The 27,612-nt window shown below is 38.7% G+C and overlaps 1 protein-coding gene across 1 annotated transcript in view; it reads right to left on the bottom strand.

Annotated features, from left to right (window-relative positions):
• Positions 1 to 576: 576 nt before the first annotated feature.
• The window catches only part of ATP10B (ATPase phospholipid transporting 10B (putative)), a 47,584-nt gene continuing 20,548 nt past the window's right edge, over positions 577 to 27,612 (bottom strand). The window contains exons 5-21 of the mRNA XM_062501970.1: positions 24,622 to 24,753; positions 22,111 to 22,238; positions 20,712 to 20,964; positions 19,582 to 19,817; positions 16,109 to 16,288; positions 14,999 to 15,584; positions 14,350 to 14,453; positions 13,577 to 13,703; positions 11,161 to 11,345; positions 7,691 to 8,003; positions 6,481 to 6,557; positions 5,829 to 5,954; positions 4,534 to 4,734; positions 3,869 to 3,949; positions 3,657 to 3,761; positions 3,054 to 3,241; positions 577 to 1,075 (exon numbers count right to left, since the gene is read on the bottom strand). Of these exons, the coding sequence (XP_062357954.1) occupies positions 577 to 1,075; positions 3,054 to 3,241; positions 3,657 to 3,761; positions 3,869 to 3,949; positions 4,534 to 4,734; positions 5,829 to 5,954; positions 6,481 to 6,557; positions 7,691 to 8,003; positions 11,161 to 11,345; positions 13,577 to 13,703; positions 14,350 to 14,453; positions 14,999 to 15,584; positions 16,109 to 16,288; positions 19,582 to 19,817; positions 20,712 to 20,964; positions 22,111 to 22,238; positions 24,622 to 24,753 (3,521 nt within the window). The remainder of the gene's footprint in view (positions 1,076 to 3,053; positions 3,242 to 3,656; positions 3,762 to 3,868; positions 3,950 to 4,533; positions 4,735 to 5,828; positions 5,955 to 6,480; positions 6,558 to 7,690; positions 8,004 to 11,160; positions 11,346 to 13,576; positions 13,704 to 14,349; positions 14,454 to 14,998; positions 15,585 to 16,108; positions 16,289 to 19,581; positions 19,818 to 20,711; positions 20,965 to 22,110; positions 22,239 to 24,621; positions 24,754 to 27,612) is intronic.

The following is a 27,612-nucleotide window of genomic DNA, read 5'->3' as shown; positions in this document are numbered from 1 at the left end:
ATCAGAGCTCATACTGTAGTATGTGTAAAGTACATATATTAAAACCTGCAATATTATCTAATGTCTCTCCATTGCTGTTATTCTGCAAGAACCTTTATCTGCAGGTTATAAAAATTATAATCCTGCATGAAAAATTAAGTTACTAAGCTCTTTTCAAGATTTTGATAGTGAAAAATCTAGAGTGGGATGCATTGCTTTAAGACTTGGTTTAATAAAGAATGGATTCTCTCTATTAGCTCAATAGCATAACAATAACAACATCGAAACTTCAAGTAGTCCCTATTAATAGGATATGAAAATGTTTGTTGAAAGAAAGTGATTGTGCAATTCTCAGCAACTGCATGATGCTCAGGTAATGTTCCTGTAAAATGACCAAACCAGGAAGACAAGCTCATGTAATGATAAACCCAGACATTGATGCATTCAGCTCATGTTGCATATTGGAGTTGCTATCGCACTACTCCAGTCACCTCTCTCTCCATTTCTAGTGAACAGAATGGCTAAGCATAAACATTTTTATTTTCACTGTTGAGTCCTTCTCCATATGGGCTGTGGGTTCCATTTCTGAATGTTTCTTCAGAGTGTCACTGCACTCAGTGACCGTCGGTGGCTTCTGAAATTAAAGTTTTTGGGATAATCTTTAGTCAGTTTGCCACCATCCTGCCCAGGAGCTGTTTCCCTGCTGGGTACAAGGGGATGATGACCAAAGAAAGGCCCTGCTGAAGAATCGGTAGCAGCAGATTCTTCCTCTGCCCACCTATTAAAGAAGTAATAGCCTTCCTCATGTATCTTTCTCCCAAGAGGATCAGAGCCAGAAACTCCCTGATCTTCTCTGTCCCTGTGAGACAGGGCTGCTGCTGGATGTAGAAATGGTGACACACATAAGTGGCTGGTGCTTTGGTCAAGGTCATCATTAGATGCAGGTGATGCCACAGGTGCACCAGAAGTAGCTTCTTTTCTTGATCTTAGTTTCTGGATTTCAAGATCCTGTTGCCCCTTTGGAAGTTTATCTACTTGCTGTGCTTTCAAAATAAGAGATGCTCCAAAGGTTCCTCGTAGAGAAAAAATAAAGAGCCTGATGAAGGAAGAAGGGAATGAATTTTTTTACCATATGGGCTTGCACCATAATCAACATCACAGATCACAAATAGAGATACTAATTTTCCATTGCTCTACAGACATCTGGTAGACACCTTATACTTAACAGATGAAAGTCGACTCTTGGATCTCAACAGAGCATGTTACTATATATTTAGCTTGACCTGTATAAAGTCAACTATATGTACACACAAGCATCTTTTTAGTATTTATAACTACTTGTTTGCTGAACAGTGAAGAAATAGAAAAAAATCTCAAGAGATACAATATCTGAAAATAAGAAATTGTATTTATACTGCTAAAACAGGCTGAAGAAGAGATATTAATTTGTTAGAGAAGAGAAAACCAGAAGATAAAAACCTCAGCTTTTGTATTTCTTTCAGAAAGCAACAACAAGTGTCCTACCTGTTCTTTGCAGAGAACTCACGTAACTAAATATTGTGTGCTGTGAGACAGTATACATCCTCTCCCAATGTCATGTCACCTTTGTGTGAAAATCAGTGTCTTTCAAAGCATCTTTTTATTAGGATTTCACCTTTACATAGGTGGCTTCAACACATATTTCAAAACAAACATGGGTACTCTGTGAAACTGCATTTAGAAAGGTGCTATCCTCACATCCTGCTGGCTAATGTATGTATAAACAAGAATTACAAGGTTATAAAGGCTAACAAGGGACACAATACAGAAAGAGCTTTTAAGGCAATGGGTTTCTTGGGCTTGCACAAACAGGAGTGGATAAAGTTTATCTGCTGTGCCTGTGCTCAGGCTGGTCAATCCCAACCATCTCAGGTCTGGTCAGGAAGTTAAGAGCACAGGAGAGCCCAATACTTTTTGTGTAGGTCTGCTATGTATCACAATGTCCTGTGTCTTTCCCCTCAGCTCATTTTCTGTATCTTTTGTGCAAGTTCCAGGTAAACCAGACAGGAGGACCAAGACAGCATGGGGAACTGTGCCTGCCATCCTGTAAACTGCTCTCACTTGCTCCTGCCCTTCCCACAGCCCTGCAGGGTGTCAGGCCCTGTTTCCTTTTGGATCTCTTCAGGGTTTGAGACTCAGTTACCTCTTGGGTCTCTGCAAGTGTCCTGGCAGAGCACAGTCTGCCTTCCACAGCTGAGGAAATAATCAGGTTCACATTCAGGAAAACTCCAAGAAACACAGTGTCTCTTCTCTTGCCAATGAATAAACATGAAATTCAGACCCCTTTTTCTCAGACTTGAGGGCTTTTGTACTTAAATCTATGTAGTTTGTGTCCCTGTGCAGAGGCAGTTTTGAGATGCAGATGTGCAAAGCACTGACAGATGGTGCTCCAGGGAAAGCCTGGAGCAGGCAGGGCACAAGCCAAGTCTCCCCCTGAGTGCTGCAGCTCAAAAGGCAGTACTGAGGGGAAGAACCCAGGAAAGCAATTATTTTTTAAAAAAACTGTTAGAAGGAAACCAGAACCTCAAGACACCAAGTGAATAGATAGGGAACAGGCAGCACAGTGTGATGGAACATGGAATGGAACTTAAAATTTAGTGCATTTTAGCAAAGATCACTGCTGTGATCTGCTGGCACAGCTTAGTTGTAGTAGAAATGGGTCCTGGATATTCTGCAGATGAAGGACTGTGCAAAAAATAATCTGGGGTACCTAAACAAAGGAACAGCAGTTTTCCAGATTTGAAGATATGAATCTATAACTCTTAACATCAGTAACCTCCTGAGGCTGCAACATTCTCAACTGTGAGTTTTCCCGATGGGGAAAAAATATAGTGTGAATAGTCTAGGGTTATATAACTGAATAAATGAATATTTCATGAACTGGAATGTTGAACTCGGGCATCTGACTTCCATGCTTATCAATTATCACTATGCAGCACGTGTCTGACACATTACATATCTGTACACATCATTATTGTTCCTTCACTCACATGTCTACAAACCCACAAAAAGAAAACAGAGGAAAACATTCAAACCTCGGTAAGAGAGCGATGACAGGGGTAATAAGGCACAGTAAATAGAAGACAGGGTCTTTGAGCTGTCTCTCCATAATCCAGTAAGGGTTGGTGGGAGGGTTGCAGACCAGGCAGACGGCGCTGTAGATCACCGAGAAGATGACGTATAAAGCCACACTGCAGATCATTGTCACCAGCTGCAGCACAGTCTGCAAGAACAAGTGATGCCTGTGAGACCCTGATTGGGTGTAAGACAGGAGGAGACAGACAGTTGGATAGAATGCATCTAACAGAGCATTTTGCTGAAATCTGCAGTAGAAGAAATAGCCAGAAATGAATTTAGAAAACAGCAGTGAATACCATTCTCCAAGTAACACTTCCTCATATACTGAGGTATGCAAATATCTTGTACTGTCCTGTCCAAAGGCATGGTAGAAACAAACCCTGTCACTGTGGACATGAAGGTATTAACCTGTGGTTAATAAGAAATTCTGGCACTTTGCGAAATCTTAGTGTACCTGTTACTTACTTTTGGTGACCCAGAATTCAGGTAAATGGCTCTGAAAGAGAATTCTACGCCTACACAAGATGCAGTGCTGTGAACGGGACAGGTCAAACACGTACCCATGTCTTCATTTCTAGAGCCAGGTGCAAGAGAATGGTCAGGAGGGAGATGGTGTTGATGGGGTTTCCAAAGGAAAACACATCTATGTCAGAGTCTTTGTACATCTACAAAACAGGCAGAGAGGCTGAGTTGAACCCTGTTTATTCAAAACTGAATTTACTACTTCTGAGGAGGACAGGAGAGTAAGAATATTAACAAGCCTGTTACTTACCAAATAGGGGACAAAGAAGCAAATGAGGCTTTGATAGAAGGCATCCAACATTGTAATAATAAAAGTTGAGAAGTTGTATATCTGCAGGAGTTTACAGATAACACTCATTATGATGGGATATACAGCCCTAGCCTGTCTTGCAAACATAATTGCTGCCTGCTTTTCTTCCATTTGGTCTAATTATTGCTAACTGGTCTCCTTCCATGAGTAAATGCCTCCTGAGCAGCTGATTAAACCAGAGGCTTATCTCTAACCAGGCATTTTATTTGTGTTAAGTACAGACAGACCTTAGGTATATTACCAAGTCAACCAAGAATTTAAGCCCCTGAATTTTGCCAATGTTACATCCCTTAACAAGGGACCTTATTCCTCAAATTCTTTATCCAAGCTATTTCTAGAGTTATAAAATTGGTCAAAAATCCTTTATTCTAATGAAACACTTATTTTGTGCCATTTTTTTCCTATTTATACTTATCTAGTATATGTATGGTATCACAGCTCTCATGGAATGGAATGCAATACTGGAGACACAGAAGATTGAGCTCCTGTTGTTTCAATGTTTCAAGTCAGTCTAAACTCTTTTCTTCATTCCCTCATTTCTAAACAACAAAAAAACCTGTAGTCCTTTGGAATATCAAGCAGTTATTTCAGCCATCATATCATACCTCTGAGTTTTGTCCATTCTTGTACAGCTCAGGCAGACGTAGGAGTGTTTCTGCAGAAACATCTTTATCAAGGACTCCAAAGAGAAGAGGGGGCACTGAGGTAAAGAAGAGGTTGAAAAAAATCATCTGCCAGTAATCTACCATGGTGCTGCCTGAGAAGCCACAGAAGAACTGGTACCAGAAGAGCAGGTTGACGTAGCACTAGGGAGAAGCAAAAACAAACACGTAGAGTTCCACCTGTGATGTTTTTGTGAGATACTGGTTACTAAGAGTCTTCTAAGAGGACAGGATTTTGGTTAAAGGCACTGCACTTCATTCTATAAGGCAATAAAACTTAGGGATCCACTATGATACAGCTTTTTAAAAGCCATTATGGTTCTTTAAGAACATATCAGAGAATAATTAAGTAAACTGTTCACAGCCCTGAGCATCAGATTTTAGAATCCTTTCAGAATCTAGTTGCCCCTGTGGAATATCAAAGGCGTGCTGCTCCCTAATGCTATGGAGGAGATTAAAGAACAGCAGCATCCTAGTCTGGAGAACCATTTCACATTGCAAATAAATAGCCTTTTGAACTCTAAAAGGATGTCCAGTCACAAAAAGGAAAGAGCTCATTTCCACTACAAATTTTAACAGTGATAAGAAGGAATCCTTATTGAAAATTATTAAAAACTCCACAAAAAGATACCTTGAATTTTAAATAAAAACCTTTTATGCTCAGTCTATTTCATGTCAAATAGATTTGTTTGCTCAGCCTTGTAGAAACTGAATTACTTAGTTTTTTCCACTTTGTATCATACTTCAATGCAAAGCTCATTTGCATATGCATTAAATTTTTAATAAAAATGACAGCTATGACTGCATCATTACTTGCAAGTGGTTCCTATAAAAATTCAGAGGTTTTACAAGCAGACAATTCTTAGTGCACAACTCATCTACATTTAAATGCTAATAATCTGATCTCCCTTATGCAAATTCTATTTTGAGGCTCATGGATGTTATTAATAAAATTTCTTATGCTACCATATAAAGTTACTAAAGCCTTGAGTCCTTTTTCCCTCTGGAATAATATTATTTCAAAATATATTTGGAGCCTGTCTTTTCCTCAGTGCTCTATGCAGCACCTTGCTAAGAGGGAAGGGGCATACTATAAATTTACAAAGTGAAGAAACACAAACTGCAGCTTCATAAAAAGTAAGAGTATAACCTGCAAAAACCAAAAACAACCAAGAAGACCCCCAGACCTGGAATAAACTTTTGCTAGAATGAGAACTTCATTATTTTAATCATCTCACCACATTTTTGTAGAGAAAGTAAGTCACCATCTTTGCCAGGCGAGCATAGCACCAATGTCCGTGGACAAGAAGGAGCTTTTTGAGATGCTTAAATCGGGATATTGCAAAGTCACTGGCCATCACAGCCTTTGGGAAAAGGAATAGAAGGTCACTTACAATGCATCCTTTTCACATGTTATGTAAGGAAATTTGAACATAAACATTGAAATAATTTCCTACTACTGAATATTGTAGAAGAAACAAACCAAACCTCAAGAATACTGTTGGAACTTTCTATCCCTGCAGAACTCTCCATTTAAGGAGAATAAGGAAGGGAGATATGTGGGAAAGGATTCAGGGCCAACAACAGTGGAAAAGACTCCACAAAACCTGGAAACCTGACAGCTGAGATTCAGAAACCAGATGCTCACCTAACACTGGGTAGACATCAGCTAATTTTCCATTCTTGTGAACAAACACAGGTTTGTCCTCACTTGATAGTTTTTGGCTCAAAATGCTCTTTTTTTGGCTAGATCTATAATTACAAGCTGCATATTAATTTATGATGCCAATTTGCATGTTTAACATGACACTTGAGAGTGTAGGTTTACTATAAAACTTATTAAACCTCAAGGGACTACCTGACAAAAGAGGAAAGAAACTCAGAGGATACCTGCATGCCTTCTTGGCCAGATATTCCAATTCCAACATCAGCTGCTTGAATCATACTTACATCGTTTGCACCATCCCCTAGAGTGGGAAGACAGGACGGAAAAATAACAGTGCAAGAAACAGTGCCTCCATCAGAAGAAACAACCTCAGCTATGCTGTTTATTTCAAATATTCTGTACTACCATGCATCTTGATCGGGAGAACTGATAGGTGACATCAAGGCTCTGGTCTTGATCTCTCTCCTTTCCAGGAGACCTGACTTGACCAGGGCAAAATCCAGCACTGGGACTGGCTGGGTGGTGACACAGCAACCCCAACACCATTCACATCAGTATCATTTTGTTTCTGCTTGGCCAAATCCATATGCTCATGGGACATGCTTTGCAACACTGTATTCTACCTTAATTCTCTGAATCTACAACAAAGTTGATTGCAGACGACAATGGAAACAAGCCAGTTTCAAGAATTAGTTTGCTCATTTCAACTTATAGCAATGTGTTAGAGATGTATCCAAATTTCCAGGGAAAGAACAGCCATGCTTACCGTTTGCAGTCTGGAGATTATAAACTAGGTTAGCTCGTAAAGTAAATGAAGCAGAAGGCTGAAAGCTTATAGCTTGAACTGTAAGGCAAAGTACTATTTAAAAAAAACCAATAGACTCTCCTGTTTCTGTTTTGTCCACAGAGGTGTATCTTTTTTTTAGTTTGGAGTCATCAAAATCAATTAATCAAGGATTTTACTGGCATCACTTAGCAAAAGCATGGTGGAAAACTCAAAGCATTTCACATTAGTTGGTGGTAAAAGACAAATGAGGCAGTGCTTAATACCACTCTGGAGATAACTCTGTTTTCATCAGCTGGGAAAATCTGACAGGAAAAGGGCTTTATGAAAAGAAAATAGTGACTAATCTTGAGTGATTTCCAGGCCCAAAACAAGGACATTTTTGAGGTAATATGTGTGTTTGTACTGATGTGCATGAAAGGGACTGCTGGGAGACTCTGAATTTGGAGTGCCTTCATCTTGTTTAAAGAGGGGCAGATTTGCTTACTGAAAGCTGAAGAAGGACTATTATATGGGTTTTGATCAGGAAAGATAAATGAATGCTGTTTGCTTACTGCATCTGAGGCACAAAAATCTGCCCTGTACAATATGCTCCACACATTTCTCTTAAAGAAAGAGCCTGTCTCCTATGAGATCAAGAGTAGAGGTACCTATGGACAGGGTCATCACTTTCAGCTGCCTCCGGATGAGCTTGACCACCATGCTCTTCTGCAGAGGAGTGGAGCGGCAGCAGAGCACAGAGCGGCAGTGCTGTGTCAGCTCCAGGAACTTCTCCTCCAGCCCTCCCTGGAAGATGATATTCAGTGTCTGGCCATCAATCACCAACCCAAACTCGGGGCTGGGGGTCTCAGACACTGAAAAAGACAATGGGATGATGCCAAAAAATTTCCTCTTCAGTTTGTTGCACTCGTAATTCTTCTTCACCTCTTCCAGGGTTAAATTCAAGAGAGATTCACAAGTTTCCTGTAAGAAAACAGACATGGTTCTAGAAAGTTATCTCCAGCTCCCTTTACATCACAGTGCCTTGCCAAATGTATAATCATGCCAGTGGGTTTAAGCCTGTCAGCTAAATATTAGGAGATATTTACTGAAAAATGCACTGATTAATCTGATTGGAGATTATTTCAATATGACACCATCCAATCCCTCAGTGAAAACACTGCACATTTAATCAGCCAGTTAACTAAGAAATTATTTTAAAAGAAAAAATATAAAAATCCTTACATCAGAAAGGCATAGGTGCATTTATTCTGAGAGTTCAGAAATTAAAATTATTTTCTTTCAAAAATATTGAAAAATATAGTTCTGATATGAATGAGGTGAGATATTGCAGCATTGGCTTCCATGAAAAATAAACTGCGTAAGAGAAACAAGAGCTCCAAATTTTCAAAATTATCCAGTAACTTTCAGAATTTTGTCTTTTCTAAGTCACATATCAGACGTATGTCCCAATTAGGAACAGCAATAAACCTCCATATTTTCCAGTGCTTTGCCTCAAAGTCCTTCTGTCTTAGCAAGTCTGCTTTATGTTGGATCAAGTCCCTCCTTTTAAATGCCAACAACTGGAATTGACTCAGTACTAGACAGAAACAGATTGAAGGGGGAAATTCTTACCTCTCCATCTAGATCTCATAAATTGGTCATCACTATCACAGAAAATCCAAAATGATGAAGTTATTTTGCTCCCTCTTAGTACTGAAAGTCATCCTTCTGTGACATCCATCCATCTGAGGAGCTAATCACTCCTTTCTCTGCCAGCTTTAGTGATGATTGAGTTCTATAATGTTGTTTTCACTTTATGTAGCATAAGGTATATGTGTAGGATATTTGCAAGACTTAAATTACACTTAAGTGGGAGGTTTTGGAATCAAGTGTACCTCTGACATCTAACAAAAACCTGCACCTAGCCTGTATATTTAACCCCCAAAAATATTGAAGGAGAATCATCTTTCTGTGAACCAACCAAAAACAGTAGTGGAAATTCCTGGTTTGCCTTGACTTGCCTTTTGAAACAAATCCACCAAGCTACCTAATTATGTTGCATCTTCTTGGAAGATATTTCATTTTCAGTGTTTGAATAATCTGCTGGGCTCAGCGTAAGGAGAGGCCCTTCACACTGGATGCCACTTCACGACATAAGTTTGGCAAAGCTAACAGGTTAAATGCTTTGTATATATTATTTGTGTTCCTCACTGCTGCTGTTGGGAGCATCTTTCAAAAGTTTGTCTTTGGTTTAATTTTGAAAGTGAGGGAACTAAATCTTATTGTGAAGAAATTCCAGTGTCCCTGAACCCCAGGGATTCCCACAACTCCTTATGTATATGCAGGTTGCCACAGAGGCTATTGTGGGTAAGTGCCCATGCCAGCATTTCCAGGAGTCAGGGTGGTCTCACCTGTAGCACCTCTGCTCTGGCAGGAACCACCTTCTAATTTCTATCCTAAATGTATTCATTCTGCTTTCTGTTAAAGCAGATAAGCATTTCAAATGAAATTACACATTGGAATGCTTTTGTGCCAGATTCTATATCTCTGCATGTTTCTCTATTTGCATGACATTAAAAGAGACATATTTGTATAGGATTTTTTCTCATTTGGAGAGCTACTAGCTGCAGACAAAAGCTGTTACAAAGCAGGCTATTTCAATACTCCAAGCAATTGCCTACCATAAGGAAAACAGTATTTTAACAATATTTATTTATCCCCCACAACAGCTTTATTGAGAAAAGAAAGCTTGTATTAGTAACCCTGGATCCCTGGGGAGAAAAGTTGATACAACCCAGATTAGTGACTTGTCTGCTCACACAAGGAAGCCCTGCCTGCCCTCCACAGCCTCATGCCAGCCCTTGGAAGAGCTGAACTCACTGTGCCTCTTGTTCCTGCTGAGTGAGGGCCATGAGTGATGCTACAAAAAAAAAAAAAATGAGCAGGGAAAAGCTGCTCTGGAGGCACCTCAGGGGCTTCCAGGTTTCTATAGGAAGTAAGAGGCCACCAGTAAGAAAGTGCAGAAAGGGCATCAAAATGGCATTTTGGACCTTTTTCTGTTTAGAAATAGTCAGGACTGACCTTCCTTAGCAAATGGATCTGGTTTAACCAGATGGTTAGACATGGTATCCCCATAATCCATCCACTGGGCAACCCATCCCTCCCAGATGCCTGAAGGGATGAGGCGTGTGGCTGTGCATAGTGAAGGCCAACTCACTCTCTGATATTAAGGCATGATTTTCCTGGTAGGCTGCTTATATTGCTCCACATCCAGCAAAAGCCAAGTTGGCTTGTCTAAAGCATTTCACTTTCACCATCCATAATGGCATTTCCCTCTTTAGAAGTTAGGACTATTTTCTCTCTTCTGTTCAGATGTCAGGAAGAGCCATAGACTGCACTACAGATTGCTCATTGTATTTCAGTGGCTCACAAGAACTGACAGACCTGCCCTAGAAGTGATTTATCCATATTTTGGACTATATTCCCTTTGCCTACAGCCTGCCCTTCTTGTTGCCCATAGAAATTGAGGGAATTTTTGAACACATCAGCAACTGTGTCTGCCACCATGGAATGTTAAGAAAGTGACTGTTATTGGCCCTTGCTTAAAGATATACTGGATTCATTTTTTTGCTAATAAATTTCTGATTACAGCTAATCATGCTACAAAACATGCAATTAGAAAGTTCTGAATTTACTTAAATCTACAACTTCATACTTTTTCTTGGCTGACTCATACAGCACTTTCCAAATGTCTTCTAACAGATACCACTTAGGGTTAGACTGAAATTTCCATTGTAAGGTGGAAAGCCATATATCCATGTTATTAAGGAATTAGGGACTTAAATTGCATATTAATTTCTTCCTAAAGATACTAATTCAGGTAATACTTATCAATTCAGGTATTTATTAAAAACAATATTCTCATTTGGAAAAGAAATCAGCCTATTCTACTTTAGTGTCTTATATTTCAATTCATCCTGTTATGTGCTGTCCACAGAGTTTCTGGCCTAAAGCTGTTTGGGTTTATTTTTTGGGCTGTTCGTTGTTAAGTGAGGTCTAAAGCAAAGGAATGCCAAGTTACAAGACACAAAGAAGGGGTAAGATAACAAATTTTGTGCATTTTGTCTTTTTTACTCACCTTATTTTCAGTGTTAATGGTGAAGACAGTGTCCCTTTGGTTCAGAAGTTTACAGGAGTATGCAATGTTAACTGCTGTCTCCTGTTTGTCTCCTGTCAACACCCAAATTTTTATCCCAGCTTCTCTGAGAGACACAATAGTGTCAGGTACTCCATCTTGCAGGCGATCTTCAATCCCTGTTGCTCCTGGGCAAACAGGAAAAGAAGAGAAATAATCCTTTTTTTCTTGGAAATCAAGTTGCTATTTTCTTGTTTAAAAAAAGCTCTTCGCTTTCCAATCACAGTGCTGAACTTAGAGAACTGAACCAAGGTTTTGTCCAACAAATAAACATGCAGGCACATGATTTGCATTTGGATTAAGGTCTGAATATGTCAGCAGTAAGTTCTGTCCCTTCATTCCGCTCAATGCAAGAACAATGCATTTCATTTCTTCCAAAATAATCCAAAATGACAGTGTACTGGCAGAGGACTCACACCATATGCATTTTAAAAACACTGCATTAAGTCCCATCAAAGCAACCAGAAAAGATGAACTTTGTTTAAAGTCCCTATTTTCAAGTCAGATGCTTCAAACATCAAAGGCAGAAGAAACAATACAGTGCATTTTCTTTATGAACATGCACAAACTTAGAAGCAGATGCCAACACTCAGCCTGATGATGTTGGGAGATTGCCATCTGAATGTTGAAGTGCTCCTTATCCATTCCACTAGAGGTCAGTTTGAAGATGCTGTAACTGTTATACACTAAAGATAGATATTGGTTTAGGCTAAGGGAACACTTCTTAAAAATTAAAATAACTAAAAATGTGAAAGCATACAGAGCCTTATTAATTAGTAAAGGTAACAGATTCTGACACGATCTATATTGCCTCTTATGTGGTCAGATTATGGCATTTACCATTATTACTCAAATTTTTTTAAATCACTACAGAGAGCATGAGAAACCATAATGCAAGCTAATGCTTGCAATAGCAGAAATTCAACAAAGTATGGGCAAAAATCGCAGTCAGAAAATTTTGAGACCACTCCAAAAATCAAAGTCATAAAGAACAAAATGTTTGGAAACAAAATAGAACAATGTAGGGAGTTGGTTTTCCCTTTTCCCTCTGTGGAATTTTCCCCATTGTCATGCTAAGATACCTGTTGATTAGGCCCTAATAACAGGGGGAAGGGGAGAGGGGAGGGAAGAAGGAAACCCCTGGAGATTCAAACAGGCAGAAGAGCAGACGGGAGGCTCTGGCTCTCCCCATTTCCCCTTGGAGTTGGGACGAGAAGGACGATCGCCGCCTGAGCCCCATCCCTGCCATCCCAGCGTCGGGAGCCATCCTCACTGCTGTGGGACCCTGCCCTGCTGCCTTCTCGCTGTAACCTGCCCTCATCCAGCACTCTGCTGAGCACTGGGACCCACACCGTGAGCGGAGGGCTCTCTCCATCTCTCTCTCTTTCCCCTGGGACAGCGCTGCCATCACCCCCAGCCCTCCTGCAGCTCTGCGGGACCTGCCCGCCCCCAGCACCGGGAACTGCAGCTCAGGGAAAAGGTGCCTGCAGCCAGAAAGGGACTGGCACTGACTTACTGCTCTGCTTGTGCCTAATTTCATAGCTGCTGTTGTTCTTGTTTGTCTTGTTAGATATACTAGTAAAGAACTGTTATTCCTATCCCCATATCTTTGCCTGAGAACTCCCTTAATTCCAAAATTATAATAATTTGTAGGAAGGAGGGATCACACCCTTCATTTCAGAAGGGGGCTTCTGCCTTTCTTAGCAAATACCTGTCTTTCAAACCAGGACAAACAGAAAGCACTGAAGTGCTCCATAATTTAACAGAGTGATGTAGTTAGATATGATGGTGATGAATGATGCAGAAATGTCAATCAATGTAAATTTTAATACTAAACAGCTTTTAACAACGTGCACAAAGCATGCACAACAATGCAACCACAGCAGGAACTCAGCAGCAAAACACCTCCATTTTTTGTTACTGGATTTTATAATACCAACCAATTACTACAACTCCATCAATATTAATACTCAAAACTGAGTTTAATAGTATCTTATGGGTTTATCTGAGGGTGTGGATGCACAATTGAATTGTGGGAACTTCATTATCTACTGTGTCAGCTAAACCACAGTAACAGCTGATGCGCATGTTCTTTGCTCAGGCACACAATAGTTTCAGTACACTGTTTCAAAGTTAGTGAATTTTTTTTACTAAAGTTACAAAGTTTTGCTGCCCAAAGTGTGTGAGAACTTGTATAAACCCAGTCATTGGATTTTATCTCCCTAGCTTGGAGATTTCCAAACCACAGAGGAAGTCTTTTAGATATAAATTACTATAAGCTGTTGTCTGTCTTATTGCCGAGACTATCACAGGAGAGCAAATGATACTTCATGTAATGACAATTCTTATTTTTAGCTACCTAGCAGGGTGAATTTGGTCTCCAGATGCTGTGCGGTCTCTATTAACAGCTCCTCTCTGTTGTCAATCGCAGCCTCTGCCTCCCGACGAAAATTGTCCCATTTTTGAAAGTCATCTTCATTCAAGACCTGCATAACAATTTAAACAGTGCTTATTGGAAATTAAAGAGAGGAATGCCAACATTCTGGATCACAGAGACTTAACTCTTATCCAAACTGGTAAAGAACTGTCATCTTTAAAATAACGCAGACTTTGCCAAGAGAAAACCGCAAGAACAAGTAGTTTGTACAAATGACCTACAGCTGAGACTCAAAAATACAATGCAGAGAAACCCCTGCTCACACAACTCTTGCTTAGCTGAGAGCACACAATTTCTAAGGGCTGATCTACATTTCTCCAGAGCTTGAATATGATCTATTTGTTGCACACTGACAACTTCTGTATGAAAGTATGACACTAACTCAGGCTAAGAGCAAGATTTTTGAAAGCTGAATGCCAAGCAAAAGCAAAAGAAAAAGGTTGGCTGCTCTGCAGACTTTGTTTCTTGCTTGGAAGCACTGTAGAGTAGGTCAGCTGGAGTTACTATACAAGAAACAGAAGTAAATGTTTTGAGAGTGACGAAAATCCATTATTTGTCACGCTGAGGAAAAAAAAAAGACTCCAGACAAGTCAAGCAGAGGGACAAAAATCTGGCTGGTTATCTGAAGCAGGATTATAACCACTATATTTTTCTAGTAATTCTATTGACATGTACTGAACTTGGTGCTGTCCCACCTTCTTAGCTATGCACAGAGTTCGCAGTCCATCATGGGCATAGTAGTCCAGATGCTTCTGTGTTCTCTCTTTTATTCTTTTCAGTCTCTTTGTGCTAATGTCGCCTGTGAAACACAAGGGAAATATTCCATATTTTAAGCACAGATAATTCTCAATCTAATGGCCTAAGATTAAAAAAAGAGTGGGCACTAGGGAAAAGTGTATTCCATTATAATATCAAGTCCTTCAACAGCTCAAAAGTGTTGGCTGTGCAGAAGTAGAAATCTTGCTAAAATCTTGTTTCCTATAAGACTATTACTTGTGTTTTTGTTTTATACTTTAAATGTTTAAGCTTAAGTAATTTAAGTATTAATATTATAGCACTCTTGCTGACAAACTGAAAAATGATGGTCAGGCCCTTATGACAATATTATTGAAGTGTACACGATCCACATCGGTTAGTATTATCAGTGAATTTTAATTATCCTATTCCATATTCAAAGCACTTCTGAGGTTAAATAAATACCTCTGTTTTTATCTGCAAGGATGATACTAGACAAAGCTTTTTTTTTAATACTTCTAATAACTAGATAAAATATTTAATGCAGAAAAGAGTACATCAAACTTCTTTTTTAGGAGACACAACAGAAATAGCTCCTTGGCTAATTACCTTCGGCAGAGCTGTCCAACAGGTCCATTATTACAGAGTCAGCACCTTTTGTGTAGACAACAATCTCCTTGGTTAGAGGGTGTCTCACCACTACAGACATCCTTTTCCGGACTGAGTCAAATCCCAAAGTGTAGAGGATATCAAAGGTCAGGAGCGTGCCCTGTGGCAGCTGCACAGTGACCTGTTCAGGTGTCCGGGACACAAGAATGAAGCCGTAGGCACGGGCAGCATAGACAAGGGCTGCTTCATCGGGGCTCTCAGCCTCGTAACAAAAGTCTGTTGGTGGAGACCTGTTAGTTGCAGACCCAAAAACTTCATCCAAGGAAGCAGTACCAATATCTATACTGCCCTTGTCCTGGAGTTCCTGGCCGCTACTGCTGGCAGAACAGTTGGTTTCATTGTCACAACTCTCCAGCACAGCAAGAGGTTCCTCAGTGTTCTTTGCACTGAAGCTGGCACCAAGGTGTGAACTAGACTGAGATGATGAAAAAGATTGACTAAGGCTTGCTAATTTTAGCCTTTGAAATATCTGATGAATTCTCTCCAGGGTGATTCCTGAAGATTTTATTGGTGGTGGGATTGTGACCTAGAAATATGAAAAAAAATTAAAAAATAAATAAATTAATTTCAACAGCCTTCTCTCTACTTTTCTACATCTAAATGACAGTAATAATAACTGAAACTTCCCCTTTTCCCCTCTCCTGTCATTTAACTGGGGTGGAAGGATTCAATAGAGAAGTCATATATGAGATAGCATCCAAATTTGATTGTGATTTGTATCTCTACCTCTGAAGCAAAGATGTAATTGAAGCCCTTGTAGTACTGCCAATTGCCTGGCAGATCAGAGAAAACCCAGTGTGTTCAACAAACTTCTTCTTATAGCATGTATTATACAAAATCTAAAAGAAAAAGTAAAGATCCTGTGGTAGGCATAGCTATTTATAAACAAAGAATAGCTAGGAAGGCATGCACAGGCAGGGAAGCAGTATATATTACAGAAAGTGTAAAGAAACTAGAGGACAACTCTCAAACCATTTTTCACTGGACACTACTCTACATTGTTAAATGGAAGCATGATACATTTTCCTCATGTATTTAAAGTAAGATTACCCTTTGTCTTGGCTCAGTAGCTGTGGAAACCAGAACTGTATTGCAAATGGCAAGAGCAAGAAAAAAGTCAGTAAAGGATGTGGAAGTCTTCTTATGCAAAAAAGGAGAAAAATTTTCAGTCTGGAGGGCAGACTCCCGCACTCGCCTCAGCAGCCTGCTGTCAGGAATCACGTCCTTTTCCTGGAAGAGAAATTACTTAGTGAGGATTATTTTCATTTACTGTTATCCTCAAGGAATAACTGGCAACTTCATAGACTTCTTGAATTTATACCTAGAATATGCTGTTTGTACTTAACATCTAGGAAAAAAAGATCCTGCAAAAAGCTGCAACTAGATAATTAGAAGAAAAGCAGTCTCCAAAAGGAGAAGGATCTCAATTTTATTTCTTTTGCTATCTACTAAAAAAATCAGAAAAATCTGTATCCCTTAAAGTGGCTGACTCCTGAATTAAAGGGCATTCCAGAAGAATCTATACTTGGGGTCTCCCAGTTCAGTGTGGAAGCTGATAGTTATTTCAACAGAAAATGTTTTGTGCTTATGGTTTAGTTACAGTAGTACCACTTTTTGTTTCCAGAGCAGTTTCACTTTGCACGCAGAAAGAAAAGTGCTCTCAAACTTTTCTTCAGCTTTTGCAATAAATAAATGGTTACTTGCTCCTGAAACACTTCTGTAATTTTACTACCACTCTCTAATCTAACCTACATTTGCAAGCCAAACTACTTAACAATGCTACTTCCCTACAATTTAACTATATGTAGAGCTATGGGAGTATTACTTTTAGTAGAAATTTAATGTTAGCAGAATCTTGTTAGGGTTAAATTTAGGGCTATATTTAACAAGGAATTCCAAATTTAAAATATGCCTTCCCATGAGCCAACAGTTTAGCATTCCTTCTTTAAGGAACCGCCAAAGTTATTTAGTGGCTTCCTAGTTCATCTCAGCTATTACCTTCACCTCATTTAATTTGGCACAGTTTTTCCAAGTTCTGTAAACCTGGAACACAAGTCACCCAAGCACCTTTTCAGCTACACTGTGCTGAGCCGAATGCTACATTCCATCTCCTGCATGCTAACGTGACAAGCAGTTCTTATCCTAATAATTGCAAATAAATGTACTGCTCATTTTGCAGCTTTACTGCAAAAAATCCGAAGCTGGAAAAATGCATTGCACCTTGCCTAGTGCAGAAAGCTCTGGTTCTTCTGTCTCAGTATTTTAATGCATTTTTACTTGACATACAGGGACACGTTTGCAATATTGATGCAGTCCTTTGACAAACAAAAAGGCGTTAAGGAAAAGTCTGATTTTTGTAAGTTATCTTCTCAGGTCTTCTAAAAAGAATCAGAGGCTGAAAAGTTAAAGCTGCTGCTTTTAAGGAACCATTTCACAGTATTGCACTGCAGTAGTTCTGTGGGTGATGGGACTATGCCAATACTGTACTTTGTACATAGAACAATCCCAAACATCTTAACAGGACAATTCCAATGAAGAAAACATATGTACAGATAAAACTGTCCAAACAGGTATGTCAAATAGTTATGTTGGGAATTCTATTAAACTTGAAACATGAAAGATTAGAATTTCACCAACACCTTGCATAATTTTTCATCCAATTTCTTCATACATTGCCACAATTAGAATAAACATCACAAATAAATTATTTCATGTGTATCTCAGCCTCTCCTATCTGCCATCATCCCAGTAAATTTCTTTTTCATCTATATCCTCAATGTCTGCTGCAAATTCTTTTCAAAAAGAACAATGTACTACTGGGCATTTAACTCCAGCAGCAAGTTTCTGAACTCAAAGTTGTCTCCTCTGGAAAAATTGAAAATTGTCAGTCTAATTGTGGCCTCAGAGACCTGTTTTAAAAACAAAACAAAAATTCAGTATTTATCAGAAAATATTTCTCACCTTCTTTTCCAGGTTAAGTGAAAACAGCACTGACTTGAATTTTTAGTCTGAGCATATATTAAAAAAACCTAACCAAGCAAAAAAGAAAACTGAATAAAACAGCACTAATGATGCTGATCACTTAAATTTTCCACCTTTTCACTGTTAATTTTGTTAGCAAAAATGCTGATATAAAATGCTAGTGCCATTCAGTTTTAAGGTTTCCTCATTAAGTTGATAGCATTTCTTCTACTTGATGACATGAAAACCTGATGACCATGGGGCAATGAAAATCTTCATTAAGTGTTTCTAATAGCAATGCACTACTTATCAGAACTATTAAATCTAGAAAGAAATGTACTGTCACTCTCTTAATTCATAAGACCACCTAAAGGTAGAGAGAGTAAGTGTTAATTTTCTATCACATTACATTGTTGTAAGATGGATTTTTCTTAGAAACCTGTCTGCTGACATACACACAGGTCTACAAACACACTTTGTATACCAGGAGTACTCAGGAAGCTGTAGACTTGTAGCAGAATAAAAATGCATCAGATGAGGTGATGCAAGTGCCAAAGGGCAGGAGTGACACCATTATTATTTGCATTTTATTAATAGAGAATTGGCTCTGGTAGAAAAGAAGGATACTACTATGTCTCATTTAAAGGTCATACAGGTCAGGTTCTGTGCAATATCTAAATGTCTCTATTTTTAGAACAAATTCACAATTGTCATAGGGTGTTTTAACAATTTATCTAGATAGAGTGACATCTATGGAAATAAGCAGCCTTAGTTGCTCATAACAGCATCTTAATCTTCTTCAGCCAAAGAGGCATTTGATACTAGTTCCTCAGATATTGCTTTACAGTGAATTAAAAAAATGTTTCTTTAAAGAAAAAGGCCTGGTGGTAAAAAAAATGTAACTGGAAAATACTGGCAAGAAATTTCTTTATCATCCTTCAATAGCATGACCTATAAGAAGCTCTCAGAAGTCATGACTCATAGGTTCTCAAGAATCCACAGAGATATTCTCAGCAACTAAAGAGGTTTGGGCTGGAAAATACTAGGATAACAACTTAAAAACTCCCATATTCCAAGAATAGTAAGAATTCTGAGTGGTACTTACTACATGACAGCAGTATTGAATGAGATAAGTAGGATCTTCTCACAGCTGCAGCAAATAAAGTTCTGAGAAGTCTGCATCTATTAGACTATTTTTTAAAATCAAGATTTGAATAGGTTTCCCAGGCCTTTAATTTTAATTGGAGTTCTAATTTTGAGAGTGCATGATCTTTCAGTATTCACAAAAGCCTTGTCTGAAACTTCTGTTAAAAATTGGGGAAGAGCAAAACAGTCTGATTTAATTAGACTGTGTGCAACTTTGGGAAGGTTCAGACCTAAATTGCAACAGATTCTGCTCCTCCCTGACTGCATGCTCCAGTTGAGGACTGATTCTTTGTCTTCCCCTTCCCTCTCAACTCCAACGAGGCTTGGGTTTCTCTTCTCTACCTACTGACTTTACATCACAAAATGCAATAGAAGGGATAACTTAGAAGGTGTTAGCTCGGCCTGCCGGTACTCACAATGGGGCTGCTGAATGCCACTTGAGACCCGTTGCTGTCGCGTCGACCGACTGACCTGTTCCTTCTGTGCCCCTGAAAACGCGCCTGGTCGCTCTGGCACCTCCTCAAAGGTCTTATGGTGCTGTGTTTATAAGTGGCTGATCTCTCAAGATTCATGGGAGGAAGAGTGTAATTCTGGAGTTTTGCAAAATCCTCATTGTCTAAATCCAGCTCCTTTTGTGTTTTCAGCCGCCTGTCTGTAAAAGAAAAGTGAAACCTTATCTCTGATTCTATATTTTCTTAAAACTGTTTGGGAGGAACTCCTTGATAAGTTAAAAAAACCTGAAAAAAATTAAAACAAAGCCAAAGAATTTCAAAAGCCATCACCAAAAAAAATTTCACTGTCCACAGCAGTTTCTGGGATTACCTGTGTTATTATTGCAAGAAAATGAAAATGTGACTTCAAAGTGATCAATCACCTTTACAGGCTTCTTTAATGTTTTCTCTTCAGCTGCTTTTTGCAGTTGGAACAGGAGAGTGAATTATGGTAATTCAAAATTTTTTTTAATATTTTCAGTCACAGAACACAGACATCTTTTCAGCAGCTGTTTCCTAGCTTAACAAGATCCTTTCCACTACATAGAGCATGAAAGTAATGATTAAGGAGGGGCCTGAGTCAATACCATGAATTGAGAGCACTGAGTGCAAAGATCCTTCAGATCTGGACTGCACCAGGATCCACTCCAGGAAAAGAGTACCTGTATTTTTCATATCACACAGAAGTGTATATTTACACATTCACAGAAATAATTACCCAATGAGTTTAAATATTAACTAATATCAGTTTGTGAGCTTATAAAATGTTTTCTGGTGTTCATTTAGAAGTTAATGTTCCCTCTGCATGCTCTTTGAATGCGGAGCAAATCCTGGAGGTGCCTGCAGAGGGATCTGGAAAATCTTTCCCATCTGACTTCTGAATAATTTAAAATGCCTTCACTTTTGTGAATCACTGTAAAAGCAGTCCCTCACAAAATAGTGACTATTCCATAAAACTCTACATTCAGAGGGCTTAGTAAGTTTAGGTATTAATATTTAAATTAATAACATGTAATCGTTCAGACAAAAAGCAAATATAAAAGAATGTCTCTCACCATTTTCCTGATGAGAAAACTCAATTCCATCAACAGTGCAGCGTCGGAATACCATTTTGTTTTCTGTTAGTGTCCCAGTTTTGTCTGAGAATATATACTGGATTTGTCCAAGGTCTTCAGTAACAGTGAGGGCACGACACTGGATGGGCAAATCTGCTTCTTCATCATACAGGTCAAGGTCATTGTGAATTAAGAAGACTTGGCCCAGCTTGACCAACTCAATTGACACATAAAGAGATATGGGGACTAAAATCTGAAAGAGAATTTAAATTCTCGTGAGGGGTGAGAAACATTTCTCTGCTTTCTACCAGAAATGTCCTGGCACAGATATACTAATGATTTCAAAAGAAACAGTTCTTCATAGAGAAATATTGGAGGACTGAGGAATAATAACTTGGGTGAAAAAAATCCTGCACACAATAGCAATGGAGAAACAGGGTTAATAAGTGGCAAACCTAAGACTAAATTTCTAGAGTACTAAATTCAAAAGTGAGTCTTTCCAAGGATGCCCTTACAAACTTCTGGAGACAGGATCATGCTTGCTCTTACCCTTCTGAAACTAAGGAGTAGCACAGACTAACTCTTAGTGCAGAAAAGTTTCACAAACCATTACTTTGCACACAACACTTCCCACCCACAAGTCTCCTTGCCCTGAAGTAAGAATGGGCAAATGGGATTTTCCCATTTTATGATGCACAAATATTCTGTTTCAGTAATGATGACTAATCCCTCAAGAAATATGAGCAGGTCCGAAACTTATATTCAGATTTTGTTCCTATTAAAGAAATTCTGTCCATTTAAGTCTCAGCACTGACATTCAGAAAAACTTAATTTAATTACATTTTAATTAATTAAAAATAAATGTAATTTTTTCCTCACCCAATAGAATATTCTTTCCCAATTAGGCTTAATCACATCCACATATACAAGTATCCTAGTTCTAATTTAGCTTCTTTCCTCTACCAGACAAACCATATCTAGTTATTATTCCCCACTGGAAAACTGGCAATTTTTGGTTCACTGTTTTTCTGAGATGTTAAGTGGCTTTCTTATTTTGGAATTCTGGATGCAGGCAGAAAAAATGTTGACATTTGGATGTAAATATCTTCTTTGCTGCATCTGCTATTATTCTGAGTTAAAGTTATTATACATCCTATAATAACTTTATAGACATTCAATCTATAGCCTTGTGGGCTTTCAATAGCAAGAAAAAAAATCTGCACTTAGGAAAAAAACATTATTTCACACTTGGACTATTTGAACACTCCTAGCAATATTTTCAAATAGGATTAAGAAGGCACCACACAGCTACTAGTTGATATTACTTCTTCATTAGTGATTATACTCAAATTTCAGTTGCTTCTTCCTTGGAGGTAAGAGAGAGGTTTTTGTCCTTTACCTGCAACAGGATTATCATTGTCAGGAACATGTAGAAACCAGCAAGAACTGGAGACACAAAATTGCCATTCCTATCTGGGACATTATAAGGTGGATGCTCCCTGAAGTTTCCTGTCCAAATGCCATGCCCTGTAGGAATGATATGCAAGATTGAAATTAGCTGAGCAACGAACTGAGTGACAAAGCTTCTGCAATGTGCAGGTATGGACCACTCTCCTAATAAAACAGAGCATTTCTAAAATAAGGCTCCCCAAGCAATGCTGCAAATCTTTTGGAGAATGCAAAGTACCTGCAGAGCTCTGTAGTACATGCACACAATTGCTATGCTAGTGAGAAATAAGTATTCAGGGATATTTTCATTCACCTCTGCTTCATCAGGTGTTTCCCATGACTCTTAGCTCTGCACAGATCTTCTCATTCTGCATTTCCCCACTGGAAGACTATCATTTACCCATAAAAATCCTCAGAGCTGAAGACTCACAGAACTAAGCCTTAGAACCTTTGAATATAAACAAACTAAAATATTTCTTATTCTTCCTGACCTTTCTTGATTTTAATCTGTCTTTGTTAACAAGAGTTGACAAACCCCCTAAATTCACTTTGGACAGGCAACTCATCTTTACATTCCGTCAATTAAATCATCTCAAACTGCATCTTCCTCGGTGTTTTAAATACTGGTAGATATCATTGCACTGCTAAAACAGAGCCTCTGTTTCAGGACTTAACATCATGTAAAAAATGCTTTACCACTTTCCATATTGTTCTTATTGAAATAAATTTTGTCTAGTAGCAAAAGCTTCCCACAGAGGCAAACAACTTGGTTTCCCTCACTGCATCATTTGTCTAGATGCCAAAGACCTCTATCAGTTCACTTTAAATACCCAGTTTAAATAAAACTTCCATTACCACCAGTTCACCAAGTAATTGTTTTGCAGCATTTGCCAAAAATATTCAAATTATTTCAGCAATGCTCTTTGGCTGCTTCAGACCAGAGTTACATCTCTACATGGACACCTCTGCTCTACAAGTCACTTTTTACCCCAGTTTATCCCTGTATGCAAGCACAATCCTGATAATTGATCCACCAGTGATACTTTTTCTTAGAATCCTACATTCAGACAAGGCTGAATGAGAATGACAAGGTTGCAAGAGAATGGTAGATACTCTGGACCTTTTGGATGGATGAAAGAAATTGGACTTTTTACTCTTCTACATGTTTTGCTTAGACTATGAATTCTTTCTTTAACCTGAGCAGATAAATTATTTTTTAAATGCTGGGGTTTTTTTTCCCCCTTTGAGACTTATTTTAACCTTAAATTGAAGGACTTCATTACTCAAGAGCCCCTACACACCACACAAGGCAAGTCTCTAAATCCACATGACAGCAGCCAGGGAACAAGGAAAATAAAATCTCTCACTCACACAGAGCTCAGTTGTGAAACTGAAATCCCATTTTGATGCCAAAAAGCCCCACTGCAACGTGAAGCAGTAATACTAAAGAACTGAGCAAGTCAGTTCAATTATTCATCTGTTTTGGATGTTCCTTACTTCCCATGGTATTACACTTGATGACTGACTGGTGTGCCACATCACATACCTCCAGGACAGGCACAGGAAAACTTGATTTGACTGTCACTTAATCAGAGCAGTAGCACTAAACACGTTGTCACTGAAACAAAATCCATTAAAAGAAAAAGGTGCTCATGGGAGCCCCTATTATCTCTTTAAAGCATTGCCCCATTCAAAAGTCAGTAGACTCCAAATTTGGTCCTTTGCTCCAGAATATGAGATCCTATTAATTCTGGCCTGCCTGGGACAGATTAAAATCAGAGCTGGAAGGCAAGCAGTGCTTTCACACAGTGAAGACAATCTTTTTGAGATTCCAAATCTGGTAAACTCCAGTCAGTTAACAAACACCAGTTACTAAATTACACTAAATCACATGTACTCACCTGCAAGGACCTCAGAAAAATGCAGGCTATTCCACTGTAAGCCATTATTCCATTTCACAGCCTGATGTAAAGGGGCATTTGAAAAGGAAGGCATGAAGGATGCAAACTGAATTAATTAGTTATGAGCAGCTCATGGGTTCTAAATTGTGTGTGTCTGTTTAACATCACTCCCTAACATATTAGAGGAAGATGCTACTGAAATGAAAGTAAAGCAAAACCATTTTACTTTTGCTCTTATGCACAAGGAACAAACACCCCCTCAGGAAGCACTCAGGAAGGAAAGATCTCAGCTGACAAATATCAGTTCCTATAATGCAGTCACAGGATGGTTTTCTCTTGCTTTATATGTATTGTACCATGATGGGGATGAATCTTATCTGAAATATTTATAGCCGTGTTGTCTTCATATGAATTGCTTAAGATTTGCCATTTCAACTCACCTATTGGAAAGACCAAGGTACCTAAACACCCCAAGAACATTCAGCTATAGATATCACTCACGTCTGTAACATCAATTTTAGTCACCATTCGGGAAAAATATTTTTGTCAGTGCTTCATACCTACAGCTCCAACAAGGCACATCACAAACAGGAGTCCCACACACATGAAAATATCCATATTCATCCGCTGCTCTAGCCTGCTGCGCTTGTAACGAGGACCGCTGTTATTCAGCATAGCCTTTGTTTCATGACCTTCAAAACACAAATTAATATCACGTTTATGTAATATTTTGTAATTTGACTTGGTTTGTCAAAAGTATCTCTCTCCAAATGAGAGCAGGATGACTAATATTGACATTCAGAATTTTTCTTGTCCATCTTCCTATTTGACTACATCAGAGTCTAAATATTGAGGTTTACCAAAAATCTCCATTATATCACAGGTTTCAGTTGTCCTATACTTTCCTGTCCCAATCACAGCAGGTTTAGTAGGATCGTAAGGTTTACATAAATTATCAAAAGCCAAATATCCATGAGAAGAAAAAGAAAACAAACAATAGTATTACATTTTTGCATTTTATGAACAAATTGTTTAGGTGCTATACAGATTCCTGAAGTAACATTTGAATGTTTTTCATCAGCAATTCAAAAGCCACTAGATAGATTTTGTATATGAAATAAAATTCAACAAGTCAGTGAAAACTAATAATATTTAGCTTTTTCACTATTTGGTTGTAAAGCGTGGAAAAACAGTAGGATGAGAAAAAAAACCCGAATCCTTAAAATTTAGTGAGTTAGAATTGAGCTGCTATACTAATAATGAAAAAAGAGGGGTGCTGCAAGAAGTCAAGAAGCAGAAATTACTTTTTCAATTCTATTAATGTTGTCTAACTGTGGCTCCACAAGCAGGATTATCTGGACACCATCTGTTGTTACACTGAATGCTATCTTATGTTTATTTCTTCAGTCCTTTTCCCAGAAAATACAGACCCTGCAGACTTCTATTTAATTTTCATTTGTATGTGCATGATACATGCGACAAGGACTGTTTTCCAAGCTGCCTTTTAGCTTTCTCTTGGGAAGTGATTTTTCCCAAAAACTGGAAGTGCAGTTCAATCACACCTGCTGGATTAATTCCAGGTTTACATGAGCAGTTGTTAAGAAGAGAGGTAGAGAGAAAACTTCTCTCCAGCCTTATGTTCAGGACATTCACTCAAGAGCTGGGGCTCCTAGCTTACTACTCCAATGAATATATAATTATTTACACAACCTAGAGCTGTGTCAGTGGGACCAGTTTATACTACCAGTGCTCCTGCCTTTACAACTCACCCATAAGTACAAACCCTCTTGTTCCACTTAAGCAGGTATTCAGTGTACAGCTTGTTAAGCAGGAAACGTGAGTTCACTCCCATACAGGCAGAACTGGGAACAAACCCCAAACCTTCCCTTTGGTGAACAAAATCTCTTGACCACCAAGCTACAGTGAAGGGCAGGGCACTGCTGGTTGCATTTCTGTTCCTCCAGCAGCTGCATGAATCTTATTCCTCATTTTTCTGTCAGGCATAACAGAATGCTTTATATTGAAATAGAAACAAGCCAAAGCCCTCTAATCCCTCCCAGAAAACCCTCAAGGAAACATTGATGAATTTATTTCAGGAATAGTGATGAGTTTCTTCCCAAATATTAGTTCTACCATTCCTTTCCACTTCAGGTGATCATCAGGAAAAGGACACTTTTGTAACACAGTTATCACCTTGTAAGGACAGAAAATCAGAAATATGAGGAATAAACGGCTTTTTTTTTCTTCTCTAATCCTCACACTTTGCTACGTTGTGAAACATAGCACCTTACCTACCACCCCAATGGTACCTTGTCTCTCCATTTCTAGATGCTGATGGGCTCATCTAAAACATTTTTCTAGTACTTTAATATATGAAAAACATAATTCTTACTGCTGTGCCAATCACAATAAGAAAACTATATTGGCTGTCACTCTGTAATGAGTTTTTTTTATTTTAGTGCTATTGCTTTGTGTAGAACAATTTGGGTAGCCATGGGTCAGATGAGAACTGAACAGACCAAACAATCTCACTAAGAGATGACTGTCTGTACTCCTCACAAAGGCTTCCCTTAGAAGAAAGTTTGAGGAGCAATAGAGTCATAAAAATGGAAAGTGTGCTATCTTATGTGACTGACCTTGAACAGGAAAGGTCACAAACCATGATTAAAAGCCGGAGTATAATCAGTGTCAGAGAATCCTAAAAATGAAGCTGATACTGACTGAAGCCAGTCTAATTTTAGGAAAAAAACCGAAACATCCACTTTTATGCTGACATTAACAATAAGAACTCTGTAGGAAATTGATCTGCAGACCTACTCATATGAAAATCACCATAGCTTGGGAATAACTTCAAAACCACAACCTTTGCTACTGGCAGCTTAGGCAACATAAGCAGAGATCCACATTAGGATCTGTGCCAGTGGTCAAGGAAACATACTGGGAAATCTGAGCTAAACAGAAGAAAATTAGGAACTGCAAAAGTAGAAAGGAAGATAAATTACTTCAATTACATCAGGAATGATCCCTACTGAGATTAAGCTACTTAGAAAAAAAAAAAAAAAACACCCCAAAAAATGGCTGCAAGTTTGGCTCTGGCTCTCCTCGTCTACCTGGTGGGCACCACCCTTGCATGTGGTGTTCACAGAGACACGCAATGAAAGACCTGCAAAGCTACCTTGGAAACGTATGGGAGGGACAGAGAGTGCAGTTGTGTAGTAGTGAAATAGTCTGTTGACAGGTAATAAATGACACTTGTAAAGATGTGACTTCTCTTTTTTCTTAGGTAGCTCAACACTGAACCCCTTGCTGTTGATTAGACATAAAACAGTTAATATAACTCTACTGGAAATATAATAGCTAATGGGATTAATTTTGTGTTTGAACTGACTTTTATTTAATCTACAAAGAAGAGGGGAGCTGATACACTATCTGATGCAGGAAAGGGCACAGCTAGCAAACCCAGTGATAAATCATGCTTACTGAATAAAAGCACTGGTAACACTCCAAAGACAAAAGATGCCAAGAAACAGCTGAATTGACCCACTGCCAAA

This window comes from Cinclus cinclus, chromosome 14 (assembly GCF_963662255.1).
Source record: "Cinclus cinclus chromosome 14, bCinCin1.1, whole genome shotgun sequence".
Lineage (NCBI taxonomy): Eukaryota > Metazoa > Chordata > Aves > Passeriformes > Cinclidae > Cinclus > Cinclus cinclus.
This window is presented reverse-complemented; position numbering and strand designations above follow the sequence as displayed.